Source organism: Phycodurus eques, chromosome 2, assembly GCF_024500275.1.
Source record: "Phycodurus eques isolate BA_2022a chromosome 2, UOR_Pequ_1.1, whole genome shotgun sequence".
Taxonomy (NCBI): domain Eukaryota; kingdom Metazoa; phylum Chordata; class Actinopteri; order Syngnathiformes; family Syngnathidae; genus Phycodurus; species Phycodurus eques.
The window spans coordinates 36174554-36196650 of record NC_084526.1 but is presented as its reverse complement, the minus strand read 5'-3'; the positions used below and the strand labels follow the sequence as shown (position 1 = coordinate 36196650).

At 40.9% G+C, this 22097-nt stretch overlaps 1 protein-coding gene across 3 annotated transcripts in view; it reads left to right on the top strand.

The window, feature by feature from the left end:
- Positions 1-299: 299 nt before the first annotated feature.
- Positions 300-22097, top strand: part of slc39a13 (solute carrier family 39 member 13) — a 38153-nt gene continuing 16355 nt past the window's right edge. The window contains exons 1-4 of one of the 3 annotated variants that reach the window (XM_061670518.1): positions 300-494; positions 7063-7392; positions 17609-17716; positions 20102-20244. In XM_061670518.1, coding sequence (XP_061526502.1) covers positions 7068-7392; positions 17609-17716; positions 20102-20244 — 576 coding nt within the window. In that variant the 5' untranslated portion in view covers positions 300-494; positions 7063-7067. Of the gene's footprint in view, positions 495-7029; positions 7393-17608; positions 17717-20101; positions 20245-22097 lie in introns of all 3 variants that reach the window. The other 2 variants (XM_061670515.1, XM_061670514.1) reach the window with 2 other exon arrangements.

Below are 22097 nucleotides of genomic sequence, written 5' to 3'. Positions count from 1 at the left end.
TAAAGTAATATAACGTACATTTCATACTGTTCCGCAGATGTTAAATCTGTGCAAGTTTGTAACCGACCATCGCACGGATATTTTGGTTTTACTGAACACTTGATTGCTCATTTTGTTGTCGTGACAATATTGTACTTAAACCCGGCGCCATGTGTCTAATAAAATAATTACTTGCGTATTAAAAACAGCACACGCCTTGTCTAATAACTACGTAATGAAGTGTTTTGTTTTGTGGGGCGTGATCATCCACGTCTCTTACTTGACTTCCTTTCTCGTTTGCTAGCTTTTTCCCCTCGAGGATCCTCATACGTGGCTCTTGGAGGAAGAGGGGAAAAAAAAAAAAAAGCTCTGCTCACTGAAGGCAGCTCCAGCCGCACCATTCCTGTCGTGGGCTGCCGGTTGGGGATCCTTTCAGTGTGCGGCGCAAGGCAGCCTCCGTTAAGCTGGCCTGGATGGCAGGGACACTCTGGTGCAAAGACTGCTTAAATCATAAGGTATGGAGCTATAAAATGGGCTTTATGCCACGACACTAACTTAGTGAAACTGATGCTCGTGATAGTACTGATTTCATGTGTCGACGCACATGACTTTTGCTTCCAAGTGTTTTGTTCCCCCCCCCCTCCCCCCCCAGGTGCTAGCGTTAGCTTGCTAACTTTTAAGTGCATGAGTCGGAGCTAGTTTAGACTGACGCTGACAGAAAAGTGACACTAAGCTAATAAACACTTAAACACGGCGCAGTGGATGTTTGACTCACTATGAATGTATATTTGTTGTTCTTACGTATTGGTGGATGAAGAATCTTCAGCGTGTTATGTTATTTTTTTCCTGAAACTCCAAGAGGAACGAGCATTTATATTCCAGGCAAATGCCACATGGAAGCTAAATATAGTTTTCAATTTAGAGCAACTTCATTCGCGTTCGGGCAGGTAGAGTGTTTTCCAACCATTTTACATGAGAAAAGTTTCACAGCACACCACCAAACAAAAATCTAACAAAAGGTATGAATACTAAAATAATCTAACAAAAGGTATGAATACTCAATTTACTCACACATAAATTTAGTATGCAATCTGGGCTTGTTTAATAGTACACAACGGTGGTATACGCTTAGGGAGCCATGACTTATGGTAACAGGTGGATGCATAGAGTTATTGTAACTTTTGCCATCTAGCAAAGATAATTTAATTGTTCTGCCCGTCACTATATGTCAATGAAGATATATTTCTAATAAATAAATAATATTGTGTGTAACTGGATAGTATCCCGCAGCACCTCTGAGGATTTCTCACGGCGAAATAGTGGCATAGCACCCTGCTTTGGAATCACTGCGTTCTGCCCTACAAAACGTCTGCATCTAGTCATTATTCTTATGATGAGTAACTTCTTAGTTTCTGCTCGTTAACCTTGCAACATTACAGAATTAACTATACCTTGACGGTACACTCTCAGACAGTGTTGAGAGCATTCTGGTGGATTGTATTAACATAGTCAGTAAATGTTTTATGGTTTTCTGTAGGCCTTAATTCATATCTTTTCTTCACGACTAAAGGTTTCAGCAATAAGTGCATGTTTTGGCCTGGTCCTTCTGTCCTGTGTCAGCAGCCAGTGTAGTTTAAGCCTGAGGAGAGCAGCCAAGACGACATCCTTAATTGATGCATAATGCAAATATATAATAGGCCTTCTGATCATCTCTACACACACATCACATCATTAGGCCTACATATTACACTTGTGTGGAGTTTGCATGTTCTCCCCGTGCCTTCGTTGGTTTTCTCCGGGTACTCCGTTTTCCTCCTACATCCCAAAAACATGCATGGTAGGTTAGTTGAAGACTCTAAATTGCCCATAGGTGTGAATGTGAGTGCAAATGGTTGTTTGTTTATATGTGCCCTGCGATTGGCTGGCGATCAGTTCAGGGTGTACCCTGCCTCTCGCCTGAAGATAGCTGGGATAGTCTCCAGCCTGCCCGCGACCCTGGTGAGGATAAGCGGTATGGAAAATGAATGAATTAATTCATCTCTGAATATATTTTTTTTCCATTACGCGTCTGTATTTATTTCTTAACGTGATAATGGCCTCTAGAAGGTCAACGAGGATTTCCAGGCCACTCTTCTGTTCCAGGGCCTCGTGTGTCAGTGTCGGTAGGAATGTGCTGTGGAAACGGTGGTCTTCTCCCTGGACCATGTCAGTTATAGACTTCCTCCTCGCATAATACTTCCTAATGAAATAATGCTCCCTTTATGTGATGGTTTTTAAGTAATACATGGAGGAGATTCAGCTGGAAATTCCATCTGGTAGTGCAAGGGACTAGAAACCTCCTTGCGATTACATCCACTGACTCTGCAGCCACTGTTGAGGAACCAGCCTTGTTCCATAAGGCTGTGTATTTTGCTGTGGCACTTCTTGTGTATTGCTTTGCTTTTGGTCTTGACAGTAACCACTTGTCAACATCAGTACAGAAAACCAGGTTTAGCGTGTGTGATGCACATCTTCAATGCGGTAGCAAAGTAATTGCAACACCATCATCATGATCATCATCCTCCTTCCCACCACTGTTTTGAAAAATATAATTTTCCATAAACTTCACTTCACCGTCATCAGATTCATCTTCCTCCCCGGCTGGGACATTTTAAAGATCTTGATGACATTGAAGCTATTTTATATGACTGGTGATGTTGTTTTTTTTTTTTTTTTTTTGGTGAGTTATGGTGTAAGGATGTTGTCAAGCTCAGCTGCAGTACTGTCTAGTATCTATTTTACTATAATTGTGATATCCCTTGAAATGTTTAAACTCTGGGGCTGCTTTCCTTTGTTCCATGCTAGGTGGGTCTATCCAATGTGCACCCACGCCAAGATATCTTTTGTTGTGCGTCGTCCATACTTTGGCAGCAGTAGTATAGACATAAAATAACTTTAATAACCTATCACAGGTATTTTACATACATGCAAATCAGACGCCATTTGGCGAAATTTGCCGTTTTGACCTAAAAAATGGCCATTTATAACTCAAAATAGGCCATTTATGTGAATCATATAGATCTGATCAAGTTTTTCCCCTCTAAAATCCTCATGGGGGGTGGGGGGGGGGGTCGCCATCGCTGTCATCATAGGCTTTTTCGTACTCCTTGAACACTGACAGCTAGTGGTAACTCTACTTGTCGCTCGCTACTTTTATTTATCAATTATTGCTTATTTATCTACTATTTAATGCGCGAGACTATGACTTTGACTTCCACGTTGGGTGCTGTTTGTGACAATCTAATTTAAGCGCTCGTGACGTTTCAGTCTAGTTCACCAATCAAACGACAAAAGAAAGTCACATGACCTCACACAATGTCTTCAATTGGGCTTCCCGAGCATAGGTATTGACACTAGATAAAACCGCCTGACTCATCGTCGTGCCTGAATGGCCACCGTTTTGGAAAGGTCATTGTGACCATGAAGGCAAAGGCGCGCTACTCTTGTTTACATTTAGACAAACAAAAACAACAAAAACGTATTTTAGGATTTGTCTGGCACTGTCTGCCCAAATGTGGATATTTCAGCTAACTTGTGAAAACACCGTACAGTAAATTGCAAATGTTATTATTATATATATTTTTTAAATATTGTTTGTGCTCTTTAGGCAGTACTTGAGTAATTATTTCACTGTGTACTTTTTACTTTCATGCAAATATTTTTTTGGAGGACTACTTTTTACTTTTACTTGAGTCATATTATTGTCAAGTAACCAGTACTCTTACTTGAGTACAATGTTTGGCTACTCTACTCACCTCTGGAGCAGACATCCTCTACTCCTACTCTTACGATGAAGCAACATTTTTGCTCATTAGATCAGCCAGTGTCGTATTTGTCGCACTGGTCTTTTGTATATTCGCGTTGAGGTGCTGCGGCTCGTGGCACTGGTTGTGGTCCCAGCGGAACCGCGAAGCACTCGTAACATCGGCGACAAGAGCTGATCTGCTAGTACACACCTACACGCTATACGTCAGAATGCTAATATTAAAGGTATCTGCTCGCTCGTGACAGAACACAAAATCAATATGTATGCCGATTATAGTCTTCTTTATTTACAGGAACCCAAGTCTTCTTCAGGCAGTCTTCAATCTCATTAAAACATTTTCAAAAATATTAGATTACTCTATCAACTGGACAAAATCAACAATACTCACAATAATGGCAAACCCATGGACTCCTGCAGATCAAATCCCAGATTACCCCATTGCTATAGGAAACATTAAGTATTTAGGTATTAATATTTTGCCAAAACTCACAGCGCTAACCAATCTAAATTACACACCACTTCTGGAAAAAGCGATCCCGCCCCTGAATTAATTGGGTGGAGTCCTCAGCCTACGCGGTGCAGGCACAGCAATTACGGGACACTTCTGTCAGTCATTATGCAAGCGAAACGGTGTCAATTCACTTGCATGTGTCTACAGGCACACACCCCTGGGACTTTTTCGCTGGGTGTGGGGCCACTCACCTATTGTGACAAGTAACTCATGAATATGTGAATTACTTGGGTATCCCCTCACTCACACTCACCTCCTATAGACTTTTATAATTTACATAGTCACTCCCACCACACTTCAGTTGTCCAGCCGGGTTCACAACCCTTGTCCTGCATGCTTCTTCTCCTGTCCTTGTCCTGTCCTGTCTTTACTTTTCTGATCTTGTTTACAATTAGTGCATTGTCTCTTGTCTTCGTCTCTCACTCCCCTCTAGAAACTTTGTTCCGTTCGACTGATCAACTCCGATTCTCAATAAACATCAATGATAATACTAAGAAACCACAGTGGCATCTTAAAAACTCCACTGTGACACAGTAAAATTGTTCCGGAATAAAAGGGAAACAGTTGCTCCATTCTGCTTGACCTAATGGGACATTAAAAACAAAACAAAAAAAGGAAACACACCTACTATTAACTAATTAGTTTACGGATGTTAATGTTAAATGTATTAATCGACGGAGGGATGTTTAGGATTATGTCAGAACACAGAATGAACTCCCTTCAAATTCAGAAATGTCCAATAAAAATAGAAAATATTGTACTTAATATTTTCCTGGAGGATGCATTTGGGATTAGCTTTTGAAGTTGGTAATAGTGAAAAATGAGATGAAACAGACAATGATTTTAGTCAATTCTTTTCCAGAATAAGAGTGCTTAAAGAGGAAGATGTTATTCATGTTGCACAGCTTTTTAATCTTAAAGTGAACTTCGATTACAATGACATGTTTGGTATATATGATCACTTTCGACTTGAGGCACATAACAATAAGATACAACTTTCGATAATCATTTCCAGATTTATATATTTTTACAAATCGTAATTTCAGCATAGGCTGCCATTCAGTTCAGCCATTTCAGTTCGAACCAGAGCGTGATCAGGAAAATGAGGAGAGAGAGGAAGAAACAAGAAATGAGGATGAAGAAGATAGGTGGGAAGAAACACGTTGGTCATTTTCAGTGGTGTATTTGTAGCTACTGCTTGCCAATACCGACTAAGAAAGAGAGTATCTGTTGAAAAGAGCTCTGTTTCATTTTTGCCGCTGCTCATGGTACTTGTTCGTTTTGCCTGATGTTATAAATGTATTCAGTGATAACTGAGAGTAAAGTTACATGCATACCTATTTTACTATTTTTCACTACTAACTCTGTATTCGGTGGCGATGGTTTGTTTACAACAGCTGCTGCTGCTAAAGTGAGCAGATCAAGGTAAGCGGCCAGCGCCTCCTGTCTTTCGTGTCTTTTTGCTCGGATATCGCTTGTCACACGCGGCCGTTTAGGCTCCATGTGAGGAAAGATCATCGCCACTGCATTGGATTTAAGCTGTAGTTTATACCCAGACACACCGGTGAGCTGTCTCATGAGCTGGGGGTGATCAAAGGCTTCGAACAACTGGGGATCTTGCGGCAGCTCAACAATTCCAGCCACATCCTCGCACCGTTTTCTTTTTTTTACTATTTTCACTGAGGATAATAGTTGTTCACAAGTGGCTAGCTGAGCTCTGCAGAGAGCAGCAACGAAACAATTTTACAACAGCCATTCTACATCATAATTCCCTGAATTCTTTGCGCACGCTAAACATGGCGGCGACAGTTGATCAAATTATGGTCTCAACAAAATCATTGTTTTAACTTATAGGAATAATTTATAAATGTATACCACTGTATTTCAATATTAGAGGTCAGTAGTCAAATTAAATGTATTTGTCATTTCAATCGGAGTTTACTTTAAATTTGTCCTTCAACATGTAATTGAGTGGTGTAAATGTTTTTCTGTGTGAAGAAAATGTGTTGATTTTGCCTTATTGTACTCTTCAGTCTTCCAGATTGTTTAATTTATGTTAAAAAATATATATATATTTTTTGTCACCTTTTTCATGCCTTGTGTGTTTGCATGTCTGATTTTAGCAATTAGGGCAAGGAGTCTTGAGTCAACAGTTGACAATGAGAGCATGTCCACAGCAACACACCTGCCTATTAGAGCATTCAGTTTCGTCTGTGTCACAAGTTTTTGCAGGGCAGAAAAATCCATTTTTGACTGTTTGAATAGCATGGCTCATTCTCAGTGTCCTTCCTTGTTGGTACATACCTGGCCTGCTGCTCGATTGAGCAATGCTGTTATGTACTGTGTGTTTTTTGAGTAATCAGGGTGCCTTGCAGTTGTCTTTTCTGACTGGTAACTATTTTACTTTTTTAATTTATTTTATTTTATATTTTTTTTAACTAAATGTAGCATACATAACTTGTTGCAAACAAATGATTTCCCCCCCCAATATGGTCATCAAAGGGAGGTCAGGCACTGTTGTATTCTGCTCCTGAACAAAATGTATAAACCAGAATATTTTGTATGCATTTTGTTTTACCACATTATGACAGGATGTTCCCATATTTCTATTTTTTTCCGATAGCACCTGGTTTCCTGAAGTATGTTTTACCGGAATATTCTTGGAATGATAAATTAATTTACATACTGTATATTCTGCTAACCTATAGTATATGATATGTTCCTATTTTTACAGGATTTCCGGTTACATGTGTTCTTTGGCCCACAGGACGGATGAAAGCTGAAGGCTGTCAGAGGCCCATCTGGGCTGTATCTGCTCTTTTTATCATCGTCACCCTGCTGATGCTGACCTCCGAGGTGGTATTAGGCCAGAAGATGACTCAAACAGCCATGGCACATGCTACAGCCACGGCTGCAAGACCAGCCCCTAAATTGACTGATGACCTCCAAGGCCTCCAGGCGATAGCAGACTTCCTAGCTAGTGAGCATGGTCATGTTTGGCTCTTATCCCTTGCGGGTTCAGTGGTTGTAGGCCTCAGTGGGATTTTCCCCCTGCTCATCATTCCAATTGAAGCTGGAGCAGCCCTTAAAACTGAAGGTAGGACCTTTAACCTGAATTACTTATATTATTTTGCTGTAGGTAGCAAGATGATTCTATAGTCTGGATTTCTATAATCTGCATTTGCAAAATATGTCATGTGATACTACAATGTTTTTACTGTGTTACACTCTTGTCTCCATCTGCCCTGTAATTGTGAAATGCACCAATACCACTTTTTTTTTAGTCCATCCATCCGTCCATCCATTTTCTACCGCTTATCCGAGGTCGGGTCGTGGAGGCAGTAGCTTTAGCAGGGACACCCAGGCTTCCGTCTCCCCAGCCACTTCATCCAGCTCTTCTGAGGATCCCAAGGCGTTCCCAGGCCAGCCGAGAGACGTAGTCTCTCCAGCGTGTCCTGGGTTGTCCCCGGGGTCTCCTCCCGGTGGGACGTGCCCAGAACACCTCACCAGGGAGGCGTCCGGGTTTTTTAGAGTATGATACAATTACTTATATTTGATCACTCGACGATACCAAGTACCATTGCCTCTTGCAATTGTGATGAAAATGTGCTTTATTTGAATAATAATGATAATAAATAATAAAAATAAGGCACAGTGGATCTGGCCTCGCCTGTGTAGAGTTTGCATGTTCTCCGGCTAGTCCGGTTTCCTCCCACATTCCAAAAACATGCATGATAGGTTGTTTGTCTGTATGTGCTCTGTGATTGGCTGTCGACCAGTTCAGGGTATACCCCGCCTCTCACTCGAACTCAGCTGGGATAGGCGCCAGCATACCTGCGACCCTAGTGAGGATGAGCGGTTCAGAAAGTGCATGGATGGATAATAATAGTAACACATTCATTTTATGGAATGATTTTAAAGGGTACTACAAGATGGTTTACGAATAATAAAAACTAGGGGTTCCCGGTCCGATCTTTGAGATCAGAAATTGGTCCGATGTCAGCAAAAGTAACGGTTCGAATCGGACTGGATCTAAACTCTCCGATTTTACCACTCTCATACAAGCAGTCCATTCCATGCTGTGTTCCAGCACTTTTATCCAGCAGCGCCCCGACGGAATACAGATCCCACGTAATCACAAGAAGCAAGGAGTAAGAGTGAATAATGCTTGCTTAAAGTAATTTTATTGACACTCCAGTTGAAGTTCACTGTAAAACTAAACTCACACAACAAAATAATTACACCTATCTAATGTTCAAATACTGTACATCAGACTTTTTCTTTCTTCGTTTTTATACACAAAAATCGCTAGCTCAAAGCTAACACACAATGAATGAAAAACACCATAGACGAGCTAACGAAAATTAGCAGTGAACTTATCTCTCTCTCTCTCTCAAAATTATAAATATTGGTACACAAACAGCGTTCAAGCAAGTACAAACAGGCAATATATGAATACTGTCTGGCGTTATTAGGATTCTCACATAGTTTCCAAGCAGGACACGCCCTGCTCCAATATTACCGGCTCCATGACACACGCTGCTACACTATGATTGGCTGCTGTATCCCGGTAGAACACGCCAGACTACTTCCAGATGGGAAAAGAAGTATGTGACTTAAGTGTGGCGAGGTTAATGTTTCAAACTAACCGTAACCCATCCTAATCATAACCTTAACCCATTCTAAACCGCCTTAAAGGTCAGATGACAAAGATATTATGGGGTCAGTTAAAATTCATATTTGCATTGTTTATATGTCATGTAATACATGCAGGTAACTTCCAGCAAGTTTTCAACCATAGTTTAGCTAAAAACTAGGTTTTTATGACGCATATTGAGCCCACTCCGAACATATCCGAAGCTCAAGACACCGGGGTGTGGTTACTATATCCACCACAAGGGCTGCTAGAAGTGGCATTGCAATCGACCAACACAGCGCGCTACACACTACATGCAATGGCGAGCTGTGTGTTGGAATATGAGGAGGAGGTGGACCCACTGACCTTTAAGCCCCAACCCTTGCTCTAAACCTACAGTAACCATACCAAACTTTGTTTTTATTTTGTACAAAGTGATACGTTTGGGATGGTCATCTCGTCACATCTGCGTAGCCTGCCCTTCCCGCGACTCAGGAACCAGTCAAGTTGCAGCGGGGCATGTCGTGCCTGGAAACTATGTGGGAAACTTAATAACACTACTCTCTCGCATATTTTCTTCAAACTCTGTGAAAAACAAGTTATATTAACAATATTAGATTGTGACTTCTGCTCCTTTCTTTGTCACTGTGTGTATTTTTTTGCATGCCCCTCAGAGGTCAGACGTGCACAGCAGGAACTGTGCGCCCAAAAAGGCACACTTAGAGACAGCTAAGCACCTCACTTATAACATGATTCCCAGCCAGCACGACATTGTCAATAAAACTAAACCCAATTTGCATCAAGAAGTTAAAAAGTATATTGCCGCACATGTGGAGAAAGCAAATGCTGTTCCCACCATATACTGACAGTAAAAAACAACTGCATTGAATTTTAATTGTTGTAAAAGTATAATTTGTATTTATTATTTATTGAGGTTATTTTTCATGGTTTTCTAATTTATTTTTTATTCAATCTATTGAAATTTAGAATATTTTAAGTTAAGCAGTGGTTCTGTTGCAATTTAAATTTTTTTTTTTTTTGGATTTGAATTTATTTTTCAGGATTTTCTAGTATATTTTTTACATTTGTTTTACTCAATTGTAGTACATTCCCATGTTTAAAATGACTTTGTGTAACCCATTGGTTAATAATAAATGGGTAAATTTTTCTCGTACCTACTGTTGCTAATTATTGCTCTCTGAGTAATATCACTTGATCAAGCTTTTTCTAAAGTACCATACTACAAAATAAGTTAAGTACGTATGATTATCGGTATTGGATCGGAAGTGAAAAAGTTGGATCGGGACATCCCTAATAAAAACTAGGTATGCATGATAACTGTGTGTTGCCACCGATTCCGATAACTTTCTGCTTCTCCAAACTGATACCAATAAGCAATATATATATTTTTTTATGGTTTATATGAGGGGTCTTAAACAATTTCCAGCCCTAGTGCCACCCAACTGATGGAAAGCTGGAGCGAGGGGCCCCCTACTTAATTATACATCCATCCATCCATTTTCTGAGCCGCTTCTCCTCACTAGGGTCGCGGGCGTGCTGGAGCCTATCCCAGCTGTCATCGGGCAGGAGGCGGGGTACACCCTGAACTGGTTGCCAGCCAATCGTAGGGAACATAGAAACTAACAACCATTCGCACTCACAGTCGTGCCTACGGGCAATTTAGAGTCTCCGATTCATGCATGTTTTTGGGATGTGGGAGGAAACCGGAGTGCCCGGAGAAAACCCATGCAGGCACGGGGAGAACATGCAAACTCCACACAGGCGGGGACGGGGATTGAACCCCGCACCTCAGAACTGTGAGGCTGACGCTCTAACCAGTCGGCCACCGTGCCGCCCCTACTTAATTATATTGAATATAATTATGTTCTATATGAAACTGGTCGGCAGCACAGTGGATGACTGGTTAGCACATCTGCCTCACAGTTCTGAGGACCGGAGTTCAAATCAAGCAGTTTGCATGTTCTCCCCGTGCCTGTGTAGCACCCACATCCCAAAAACATGCATGGTAGGTTGATTGATTGAAGACTCTAAATTGCCCGTAGGTGTGAATGTGAGTGCGACTACTTGTTTGTTTATATTTGCCCTGTGATTGGCTGGCGACCAGTTCAGGGTGTACTCTGCGTCTCATCCGCAGTTAGCTGGGATAGGTTCCAGCATACCTGCGACCGTAGTGAGGATAAGCGGTGTAGAAAATGGATGGATGGATCAAACTCGTCACATACTAGAATGCCTTTTTTATTCATATAAATGTAATATTATATCATTATTTTATTATCATTATATATAATATATAACATATATAATGTAATAAGAGTAAAATTATGCCCTTTTATTGTTCTATACACAAGTACAATGAGATTCAAATGAGATGCGATGTATAAATGTACTTAAATAAAAAGTATAAATGTACTGTTATTGTGCAGTCAATACTATGGTATGAATAACAATGTCTTTTTTTCCCAAAAACTTGAATAATACACAGTTTGAACTATTCATGTTTTTTAAAATATTTTAAACAATATAAGACCGAAGGGTTATTAATGTTAATGATTATTTTAAGACATTTTAATTTGTGGCTGGGCAAAGAATGCTGTGGGCAGGAGGGGGTGTTGGTTCTGATAAAGCCGCCAGACGTGCGTCATTATTGGATGCATGCTCGCGCATGCCCTGCCAAATGAAGGAGGGCCGTAGTGTGTTTTATGTAAATTCAATTTGTGGGTAAATTAAATGTATTGTCCAGTGAGCGAAAGTTGGAAATTAGGATGTATAAGAGCGGCATTCTGCAGGATTAGCTTTCACCTTAGCTGTTAGACCACCGTGACAACCGTGTTTCTGCATGCAGACAAACCGCCCCCGCTTGCTCCTCTGTTGGCCTGAGCTGCTAAGTGAGCCTGTTGCTTCGTAGGCCGCTGAGTCTTCCCGTGAGCTGTGCTCCAAAGGATGTAAACGATCGTGAACATCATAGTTACAAACACAAAGTCACCAGATCATTGTAATTTTAGCAAGTGCTGGCGATCATATGCTAATCAGAGGTGTGTAGCGTAGCCAAATATTTTACTCAAGTAAGAGTACTCTTACTTTAGAATAATATGAACCAAATAAAAGTAAAAAGTTGTCATCCAAATATTTACTTAAGAGTAAGAAAGTACTTAATGAAAAAACTACTCAAGTAAAGGGTATGAATGAGTTAAGAATTAATAAATAAAAGTAGCGAACGGCATGTCGATGATTGATTGTAACGGAGTAAAAGTATCGAGCCTTCTGCAGATAAATACTCAAGTAAAAGTAAAAAGTATGGTGCATTCAAAGTACTCTGACAAGTACAGTTTATGGAAAATGTTGCTTGAGTAAATGTAGCGCGTTACTACCCACCTCTGATGCTAATTTACTGTGCCTATTGACTATTTTTGGTGTCGTAGGTGAATAATTTTGGTCACAATATCTGTGATTGTCACAACCAATGCAGCAACAGCAGCCACTGCCGACCAGCACCGAGCTTCATAAGGTGGCTCATGTTATCGGTACAGTTTTTTCAATATCATACTGATCATTGTGATGTCAATTTTTTCCCAATACCGGGTCGATAATTATCGGTCCGATGGTTATCGTGCATCCCTAATAAAAACAAAAAAAGAAGATGGCAGATTTACCTTGTGTGTCTTCTGGTAGGGTGAGGGGAGAAGGAGACTTGGTGGTGAAACTTTAAAGTGCATGAAAGCATGTAAAGAAATGGGTTAGCTGAGAAGTGGGTCACTGAGACGACTGAGGAGACAAGAATACACTGAGATGCGACGTAGGGTGAAGGTAAAGGTGGCAAAAGGCCAAAAAAGAGGCGTAGTATGATATATGTATGCCAAGTTGGACAGTCAAGAAGGTGAGAAAGATCTATACATTTTGGCCAGACAGAGGGATAGAGATGGGAAGGATTTTCAGCAGGTTAGGGTGATTCAGGATAGAGATGGAAATGTGTTGACTGGAACCAGTAGTGTGTTGGATTGATGGAAAGAATACTTTGAGAAGTGGATGAGGAAAATGAGAGAGAAGGAAAAGTAGAAGCAAATGTGATGGACCAGGAAGTAGCAGTGGTTAGTAAGGGGGAAGTTAGAAAGGCACTAAAGAGGATGGAAAAATTGAAAGGCAGTTGGTCCTGATGACATACTTATAGAGATGTGGAAGCATCTAGGAGAAGTGGCTGCGAGGTTTTTGACCAGGTTGTTCAACAGAATTCTAGAGACTGAGGAGATGCCACAGGAATGGAGGAAAAGTGTGCTGGTGCCCATGTTTAAGAATAAGGGCGATGTGTAGAGTTGTGGCAAATATAGAGGAATAAAGTTGATGAGCCACACAATGAAGTTATGGGAAAGAGTAGTGCAGGCTAGACTCAGGATAAAAGTGAGTATTTGTGAGCAGCAGTATGGTTTCATGCCTAAGAAGAGTACCACAGATGGATTATTATTTGCTTTTGGAGAAGTACAGAGGTTTGTGAAATCATGGTTAAAATCTAATGAATTGTTAACAAAATGCCGACCTGATCAACACTAATCATTAGTGGTGTGTGATACTGGTATCAATCCGATACAGGGGACAGTATCGCCAATAAAGATACCGATACTTTTCAGTAATTAAGGTAAATGCATTATCAAATTGCTAAATCTCAATACATTTTTACGACCGTTAAGTGTTTTTTGTGAGGTTTTCTATTTTATTATTAAATAGTTGAAACCCTCCGGTTTCATCCCACATCCCAAAAACATGCGTGGTAGGCTGATTGAAGACTCTAAATTGGCCGGAGGTGTCAATGTGAGTGTGAATGGTTGTTTGTTTCTATATGCCCTGTGATTGGCTGGCGACCGGTGCAGGGTGTACCCCGCCTCGCGCCTGAAGATAACTGGGATAGGCTCCAGCAGCCCGCGACCCGTGAGGATAAGCGTTCAAGAAAATGGATGGATAGTTGAAACCCGGCGGCACCTTTGGCCTTCTCTTCTGCCTGCTTCTACTAGCGAAAGCAGAGTCCAGACTCAGGGGAGGGGGGCAATTAATATTTTGAAGGGGCCATGTGAGAAACAGTCGAAGGCCACACAAACATGCTAACTTCAATTGTTTTAAATACAAATTTAATCAGGCACGGTGACCGACTACCTCACAGTTCTGAGGACCGGGGTTCAATCCCTGGCCCCGCCTGTGTGGAGTTTCCTTGTTCTCCCCATGCCTGTGCGGGTTTTCTCCAGGCACTCCGGTTTTCCTCCCACATCCCAAAAACATGAATGGTAGGTTAATTGACAACTCTAAATTGCCCGTAGGTGTGAATGTGAGTGCGAATGGTTGTTTGTTTGTATGTGCCCTGGGATTGGCTGGCAACCAGTTCAGGGTGTACCCCGCCTCCTGCCCGATGATAGCTGGGATAGGCTCCAGCACTCCCGCGACCCTTGTGAGGATAAGCGGCTCAGAAAATGGATGGATGGATAGTTGAAACCCAGGACAAAATTAGGAAAAAGTTTATTGGTAAAGATATAATACTTTATTTTAATTCAGAAACAAGAGGACAGTAATAAAACAATTTTTCCCCATCGTCATGTCTGGATATGTTTTGTAAAACATTTCCAGTAATTCAATTCCAGTATTTATTGAAATAACATTGATAACTAACCCTAACCCTGGGATTAATGTATTACATCAAGGTTTTACCATAATTTATACTTTTTAAATTGGTTAACGTGACAAATGGACAGTTTCACTTTGAAAATTAATTGCTGGTGGGCTGGCCGACCCGAGCCGGCAGTTTGCTTGCTTGTTTGCTTTGTGCTACCAAGTCATGAGCCGCCACAACATCAAACTACAAGAGGGGGTAGGAAGAGCAAATTGTGCCTGCTCCCTGCTGAGATAAAAACGGGGAGTCTGGCATCGCTTGTTTGACGAAACCGAAGCAGTGCTTGCAAGAGCGAAACTGAAACCACTGTATTGATATTTTCAAGCTAGTATCGATCCGATACCAATCCTGAGTTGGTATCAATATTATCGATGTTTGGATCAAAACCCACCACTACTAGTCATACATGATGAAACTGTTATTTGTTTGGATTGCCAATCACCTGCCAATTGCAAAATATGTTTCGAGGGGCGGGCTGTGCTGACGAACGCTGATTGGTTGACACAGACGTCTGTCATTTGCGTCACATCTTAGTTTACTTTTCACATTCACAAAGCCGCCTGTCTCGAGCCCTGTCAAACCATTGCTTAATTCTATTTACTTAATGCACTGTGAGTCGCAACAGAATTTGGTTTTAATGCCAAATAGAAACCAAAACATGAATAGTTACAAAACTAGTTGCATTGTTGTATACCCTGCTGCTGGCACAGTGGTATATAGATCCACATTGCGTGACACTTAAACATGACTTGGTAAATGGACTACACTTATATTGCGCTTTATCTACACTATCACAGTGCCCAAAGCGCTTTACAACGCCTCACATTCACCCATTCACACACCAGTGGGCGGCTGCTGCCATGCAAGGCGGTCCCAGGCACACTGGGAGCAAATTAGGGTTTAGTGTCTAGTCCAAGGACACTTCGACATAGCGACAGTCGGAGCTGGGATTCAAACCAGCGACCTTCGGTCACTGGACGACCCGCTCTACCCACTGAGCCACAGCTGCCCTTCTAGTGGGAAGAACAATTCTCAAGGATAGTTGAACCCCCAAGAATCCCTGCACTCCTTCCCTATCTATGTTTAGCTGCCTCTAAATTTCCGTAATGACCATTTGTATTCTGTCTACCACTATTTTTGTCCTTGTGGATGCGATATTTCCAGACATTTAAAAACATGTTTTTACTGTCAGCATGGGTGCATAGCATTGGAAACTGTGCACATTGACCATGAAACATCAGCTGATATTGAGCTGGTTGCATTTCCCTGTCCACAATGGCAGTACGCCAGCACAGTGTAAAGCTAGGTCAAAATAAGCTCCTTTTCCACCAACCAACCCAGGAACTTTGAGTTCCTGGTAGCAGGAGTTCCTGGAAGCAAAAGGTTCCTGTGGCCCATGTGGTTTGTTTTTCCTACCGTACCTATTAGTTTAGGGTACCTTAACCAAATGAAACTAATGATGTCCTGTGTTGCTCATTACTGCTGGATCTGAAAAATCATTGCATTGATGATCCGCCATCGGACGGCTCTTCCGGCCCGTGGTGTCACCTCCAACATGGCCGAGGAGAGCACGCACGCCTGTGTGGGGTCGCCCCCCTCCAGCCGGCCAGCCCGCTTCTTAGCGAGACCGAGACTCGGCCGCACTCCTGCGGACCCTGCCACTTCATCGGCGGCCACTCCTTGCCTGGCTTCAGCCCGGCGACTGAGGCCAAGCCGCCGGTGTGCTGTCCGGCGAGCACCGAATTTCTCCAGCCTGCTCCTGCTCCGCCATGCGCGACAGAAAATATTTGGCTTTTCATTGTATTCTTTTATCAGGTGCAAAATGGACATTTTCACTCGCAAATTGTGATGCAAATCGACTTATTTTGAGCCGTGTCGTAAAATTGCATGCACCACCCGGTAATGGCGGCTTTGTTAATGTGAAAAGTAAACAAAGCTGTGACGCGAATGACTGACTGTTTCACCCAATCAGCGTCCGTCAGCAACCTCAATATTTCCTCATCAGACCCAAGCTAAATTAGACTGAAGCGTGTGGCCTCTTCAGTGTCCCCTCCCATAGTACCACAAATATATTTTTGGCCTTTGGTTTTCTAGTGACATCTGACTGGAAGTTAGTAATTTCCCGGGGAGCTACAAACAGATAATACAGTGGTGGGGAAATAGGTTTACCCGCAGAAAAATTATTTGTCTATTTCTTCTGTTAAGGGACACAGAATATCAACAAAAAAAAATCACCTTATATGAAGGTTTTGAATTCATGTTTGATCGAGGGAAATACAGTATGTATTTGAGCCCCAAGCAAAACATTACTTGGTACTTGACACTGAAGGCCTTGTTAGCGAGCACATAGGTCAAACATTTCTTGTAGTTGTTCACCAGATTTGCACATCTAGAGCGATGTTTGTCCCTTCCTTTTTACAGCTCCTCTATAAATCCTTCATGTTTTAAAGGCTGTCACTTGGTACCTTTTAAGTTTCACATCCATCCAGAGGTGTTTTGTAGGTTTAGGACATTATTGCTGTTCTTATTGACAAACTCCTTTGTGGCCTTGGCCAGATGTTGAGGGTCAGTGTCAGGCTGAAAGACCTCTTGATGACTTATTTTATGTAGTCCCAACCCCCTTGAGACTGCTAGTAAGCACCTCCTGTTTTCTATGCTGCTCATCCCTCATTTCTCCTGTCCTCAGGTGACGCAATTGATGGTTATTTTGTATTCCATTTACAAACATGAACATCTGCTGTTGTGATGATCTAATCAAGCTTCTAACTAGTGGGTTTGTAACCTGTTGTAGTCTTGTGCAGATCATAATTAAATACCATTTCCAGTCATTCATTTAAATTTTTTAAAGCTGAGCCAGAGATGCTCATCTTAAATGCATCACATTTTATTAGTTAAAATAATGATTTAATTTGAAAGATAATGAATGAGAATAAAGGTAATGAAATTAAATTATGTTAATTTTCCTACCATCCTGCTGTATAATTAATCTGACACTTTTGTTATTCTCAGCTGGACGCCAGAAGCTAAAAAGGCTTTTGAGCTTCGCTATCGGTGGTCTTCTTGGTGATGTATTTCTTCACCTTCTCCCTGAAGCATGGGCGGAATCTGATTCTTCAGGTGGGTCACCTTTCCATCAGTACCCGTATGTCAACTATTTAACACATTCGATCATTCCTAATATTGAATCAGATTTTTATCATTTATCTATCATATGCCAAAATATTAAGTTAATATCAATGTCTTCTAACATATAACAATGCCTAATGAAATAGCTCTTGTTTTGTTTCAGTACCCTTTATACTTATTTTAGTGTAAACTAGGGCTGCAACAATTATATTAATAATTGATTGATGGTCGATATTTTTTTCCAATCATCGATTAATCAGATTTAAAAAAACTAATTTCCGTCCCGTTACTCAAAAACAGCACATTTCAAATTGACAGTGCACTACAGTGCACAAACAGTTTGCTGTGTGAAAATCCCAGCCCCCTTAAAGCAGTGATTCCCAAGCTTTATGGAGCCAAGGCACATATTTTAGAAAAATCTCACGGCACACCAACAAACAAAAATGTCACAAAAAGTGGATACATTAATTACTCTATGTCCTTCCTGCCATCTAATAGAAGAGCATTTATTTGTTCTGTCAGTCACTATGCCTCACTGGCATAAATAGATGAACAAAGTAAATAAATAATTTTTTGAGCAATTACATTAAATTTTATAATTTCCCACGGCCCACCTGACGAGCGCTCATGGCACACTAATGTGCCCACAACACTGGTTGAGAATCACTGACTTAAAGTAATAAATTGTAAATAATGAAAAAAATAACAAAATGTTGACTTTAGACTTTACACCAATCTGATCGGCTTGATCGCTATAGGCCGATAATTGGCATTTTATGATGATCGGCTTTCATGTAATAATTCGCCAAGCCGATCAATGACGTCATCGATCGGCTCCGCAAAAGACTGTCGCGTATGAATCCAAAAGCTAGTTTATTTTTAGCCTTGTCACGTGTCTTGTGGCGTAGTACTGTAACTATCTGACGGCCAATAAAGTGTTTCCAATCTTGTCGGTGAAAGAAACACGTCGTCGGTGTGGGATTATTTAGTTAATTGCAGTATGTGCACAACCGAAGCACGTCATGGGGAACATCATCTAAATGCTTCAAAACAACAAATTTGATCGGCTGCCTGAAGAATGTACGCAAGGAGGAGCATGCCGCATTCCAGCAATGCAGCATGGGGAGGAAAAAAAAAAAAAGAAGGAAAACGGACGCTAACTCAGGATAACACCCCTCCATACAGCCGGGACAGTGAGAAAGTTGGAGTAAGCATTAACAGTATTTGTTAAGGTAATTTAATTTAAATAAAGTCATTTAATTTCAGTAAGTTAGCACCCATTATTTCTGTAATGTTGATTTGACCTAAACTTATGTCAGTGGCCAATCCTCGAATGCCAATCCTAGAGGTCATTGATGTTTTAACTTTTGTCTAAAATGAGAATACATTATACTAGAGAATACTTTAAGGTACTCAGTATATACAGTACACAAGTATATACAATAAACAAACAAGTCATGTAAATAGACACATTGCTCCATCTTATGATCGGATCGGTGATCAGTTATGGTTTTTTGAAACTTGCTGATCGGTGATTGGCCCCAAAAATCCTGTGGAAACCCTAGTTGACTTGTCGTCTCATTAGTATGCAGGACGGTCGTTCACTAACCACATTGGGCAAAAACAACAACACCCTTTTGTTGACCACCCCCAGGGAACACACCCACTGAAGCCTGTCTTCAACAAACAAGAACAGTCCAGTTGCTTCAATTCAACCTCTGCGGATTATCATGATTTTGGCTGACTGAGATTCTACATAGACTCGTCTACTCGTCTAACATTCCTAACACTAAACTTTTTATTTTTAAATCAATCATTTTACCGCAGAGTGCATCGCATGACACAGTCCTCCCTGAGCATTCCTCATTTAATCATCATGATCCCCCACCATGCGTACTCAACATTGGCTTGCCACATATTCTATTATCAGCGATTTAGCTTAGGTTCTAGTTAGCGGTAGCGCTCATCAATCATCTGCCACAATGTGTTGAATGCATTTTGCATAACTTTATCCAATTCATCTGCCGTGGTCGCAGTCTGCCATGAACATTCATGCAGCTTCTCCTCATTGGACGCTTTGTTCCGTGGAGATTCTTGTCTCAGGGGAGACTGCTCCATGATACGTTACGTATTATACGCTACTGTAAAACTGCGCGCAGTAAGTGGCCGGTTGACTTTATTCATTCTGACTCCTGTCAGAATAAGATACGCGTGTTCATTCGCTTCTAATCGAATGTCAAAATTTTAATTTGATATTCTCAAATTGATTCGATTGGCGAATACATTCTTCCTAGCCTTAATTTTGTTGTTGCAGCCCTAGTGTTAACCTGTAGCTACTCTATTACTAAAAATAAAGTTTCTCATCTCTTTCTGCAGCCAGCAAAGAAAAACACTACATGACACAAGGCTTGTGGGTAATCACTGGGCTACTTGCATTCCTTCTCCTAGAGAAGATATTCTCAGACCAAGATGGACACGAAGATTCACCATCACATTCAGACCTAAATTTTAACTGTACGGTAAGTTCTGTAGCTCCCCCTCAATGCATTGCACGTCAGTATACTCATTCAAAGGCACTCACCCACACAATCTGATGTGAGAAAATCCATGAGTTGATATTTTAGCTAAAAGCTTTTATTTTACCCCTCCATCACATCACTGCAAATTCATTCCACAATGGTAAATGTATTGTTTTCAAAGTCTCATTCTTTTGAAGTACGTGAAACCTTTGGAATGCATTAAATTTCTGCATAAATTGGTTATAAAATGAAGTCTGATCTTCATCTAAATCACAAGAATAAACTGAGTCTGCTTAAACGTGCACTTCAAAACATTTATTTTATTTTATTTTTTATCTTTGATGATCTTTTATTGGGTTTGCAGCATAATTTAGGCTGGAAATGCCCAAAATGGCCTTTTTAAAGCTATTGTAGTTTGTCTTTTCCACCTGGCATTTAAAACGTTCAGATTTCTCATTATTTTGCGACAGTTTTGCGACAGTTTTGCTCTGATTGGATCACTCATGTTCCAAAATTTAAATATGGAAAACAGCTTGGATCTGACAGTTCCATATCAGTGTCTGCCAGCCTAGAAGCTTGGGGCAGCCAAGCATTCATAGTGACATCGCGTCCTTCGATGCAACGTTCAAACTCACGTCCCTCTTAAGAGTTTGATAGCAGATTCACTTCATTTGCGCCACATTGATATGTATACGACTAATTTGCGTCCGGCAAAGATGTGCTGTGAAGTGGCCACGGTTAGCTTCATTTGATTATTTATTTATTTAGTTAGTTAGTTTTTCTTCTTCTATTCCTCGTTTTTAATCCCCTTTTCAGCCCCGGGCGCCTGTCCAACGTTACTATTATTGTGAAGCACAATTCACTGAGCATTGGATTGTTGGCCCACTAATAGGGAACATGATGTAAAAGGGGAAGTGGATTAAAAATAAAAAGAGAGGCGGATAGTTGGAGGTTGAGGCTCATCATCCGCTCCCATTCATTGGAATTGAATCTGCCGCAATGATCATGACTGCCAACAATGAATGCAAGCTTTGCTATTTCATCCACCACTGTTACATCCTAAAAAATGAATATACTTGTTTTTGTAAAACACAACGTATGTATGCCTTATAGACTATTTCTATGGCTTGGCAGCAGCTGAAACTTGTTCGCTTAAAACTCGGAAATGCCGTGTTGCGGTTCAGCTGAGTTGAGTGGGTAGGTACCAACCACAAATTAGGCTGGTACTTGAATAATGATTTAACTTTTGATTTCACAAATACACGAAAATCTGATCCGGTCATTTTGGAAGCCTTATGTTTTTATCAGCTTTACATACAATTTACATTCAAACCATGTCACAGACTAATATTCACCTATTGTATTCAAGAAACGGTAGTAAAAAAATGTATTCTGATGGAACGGCACCTTTAAACTAATACGAGACTAACAGTTATGTTTTAATATTTTTATTGAAAATAACACATGTTCAAAGGACGGAGAAAAAGTAAGTACACCTCTAGGTTATAGATTCTCCAAGAAGAATTGGTGTGATCCAACCTGGAGTCCTATCAATGAAACAAGATTGGAGGTGTGGCTTAAAGCTGCTCTGTCCAATGGAGAAAGTTCAGCATTGTTGCATCTCTTCCAAGGAGCAGGCGTCCTGTTAAGAAGACTGCAAGAGCACAGCGCAGAATGCTTAAGGAGGTAAAAAAGAACCCGAGCGTGTCAGCTGAAGACTTCACAAAATCACTGGCACATGCTCACATCTCTGTTGACAAATCTACCATATGTAAAACATGAAACAAGAATAGGGTTGATGGGACAACACCTTTGAAGAAGCCGTTGCTGTCTAAAAAAACTTTGCTGCACAT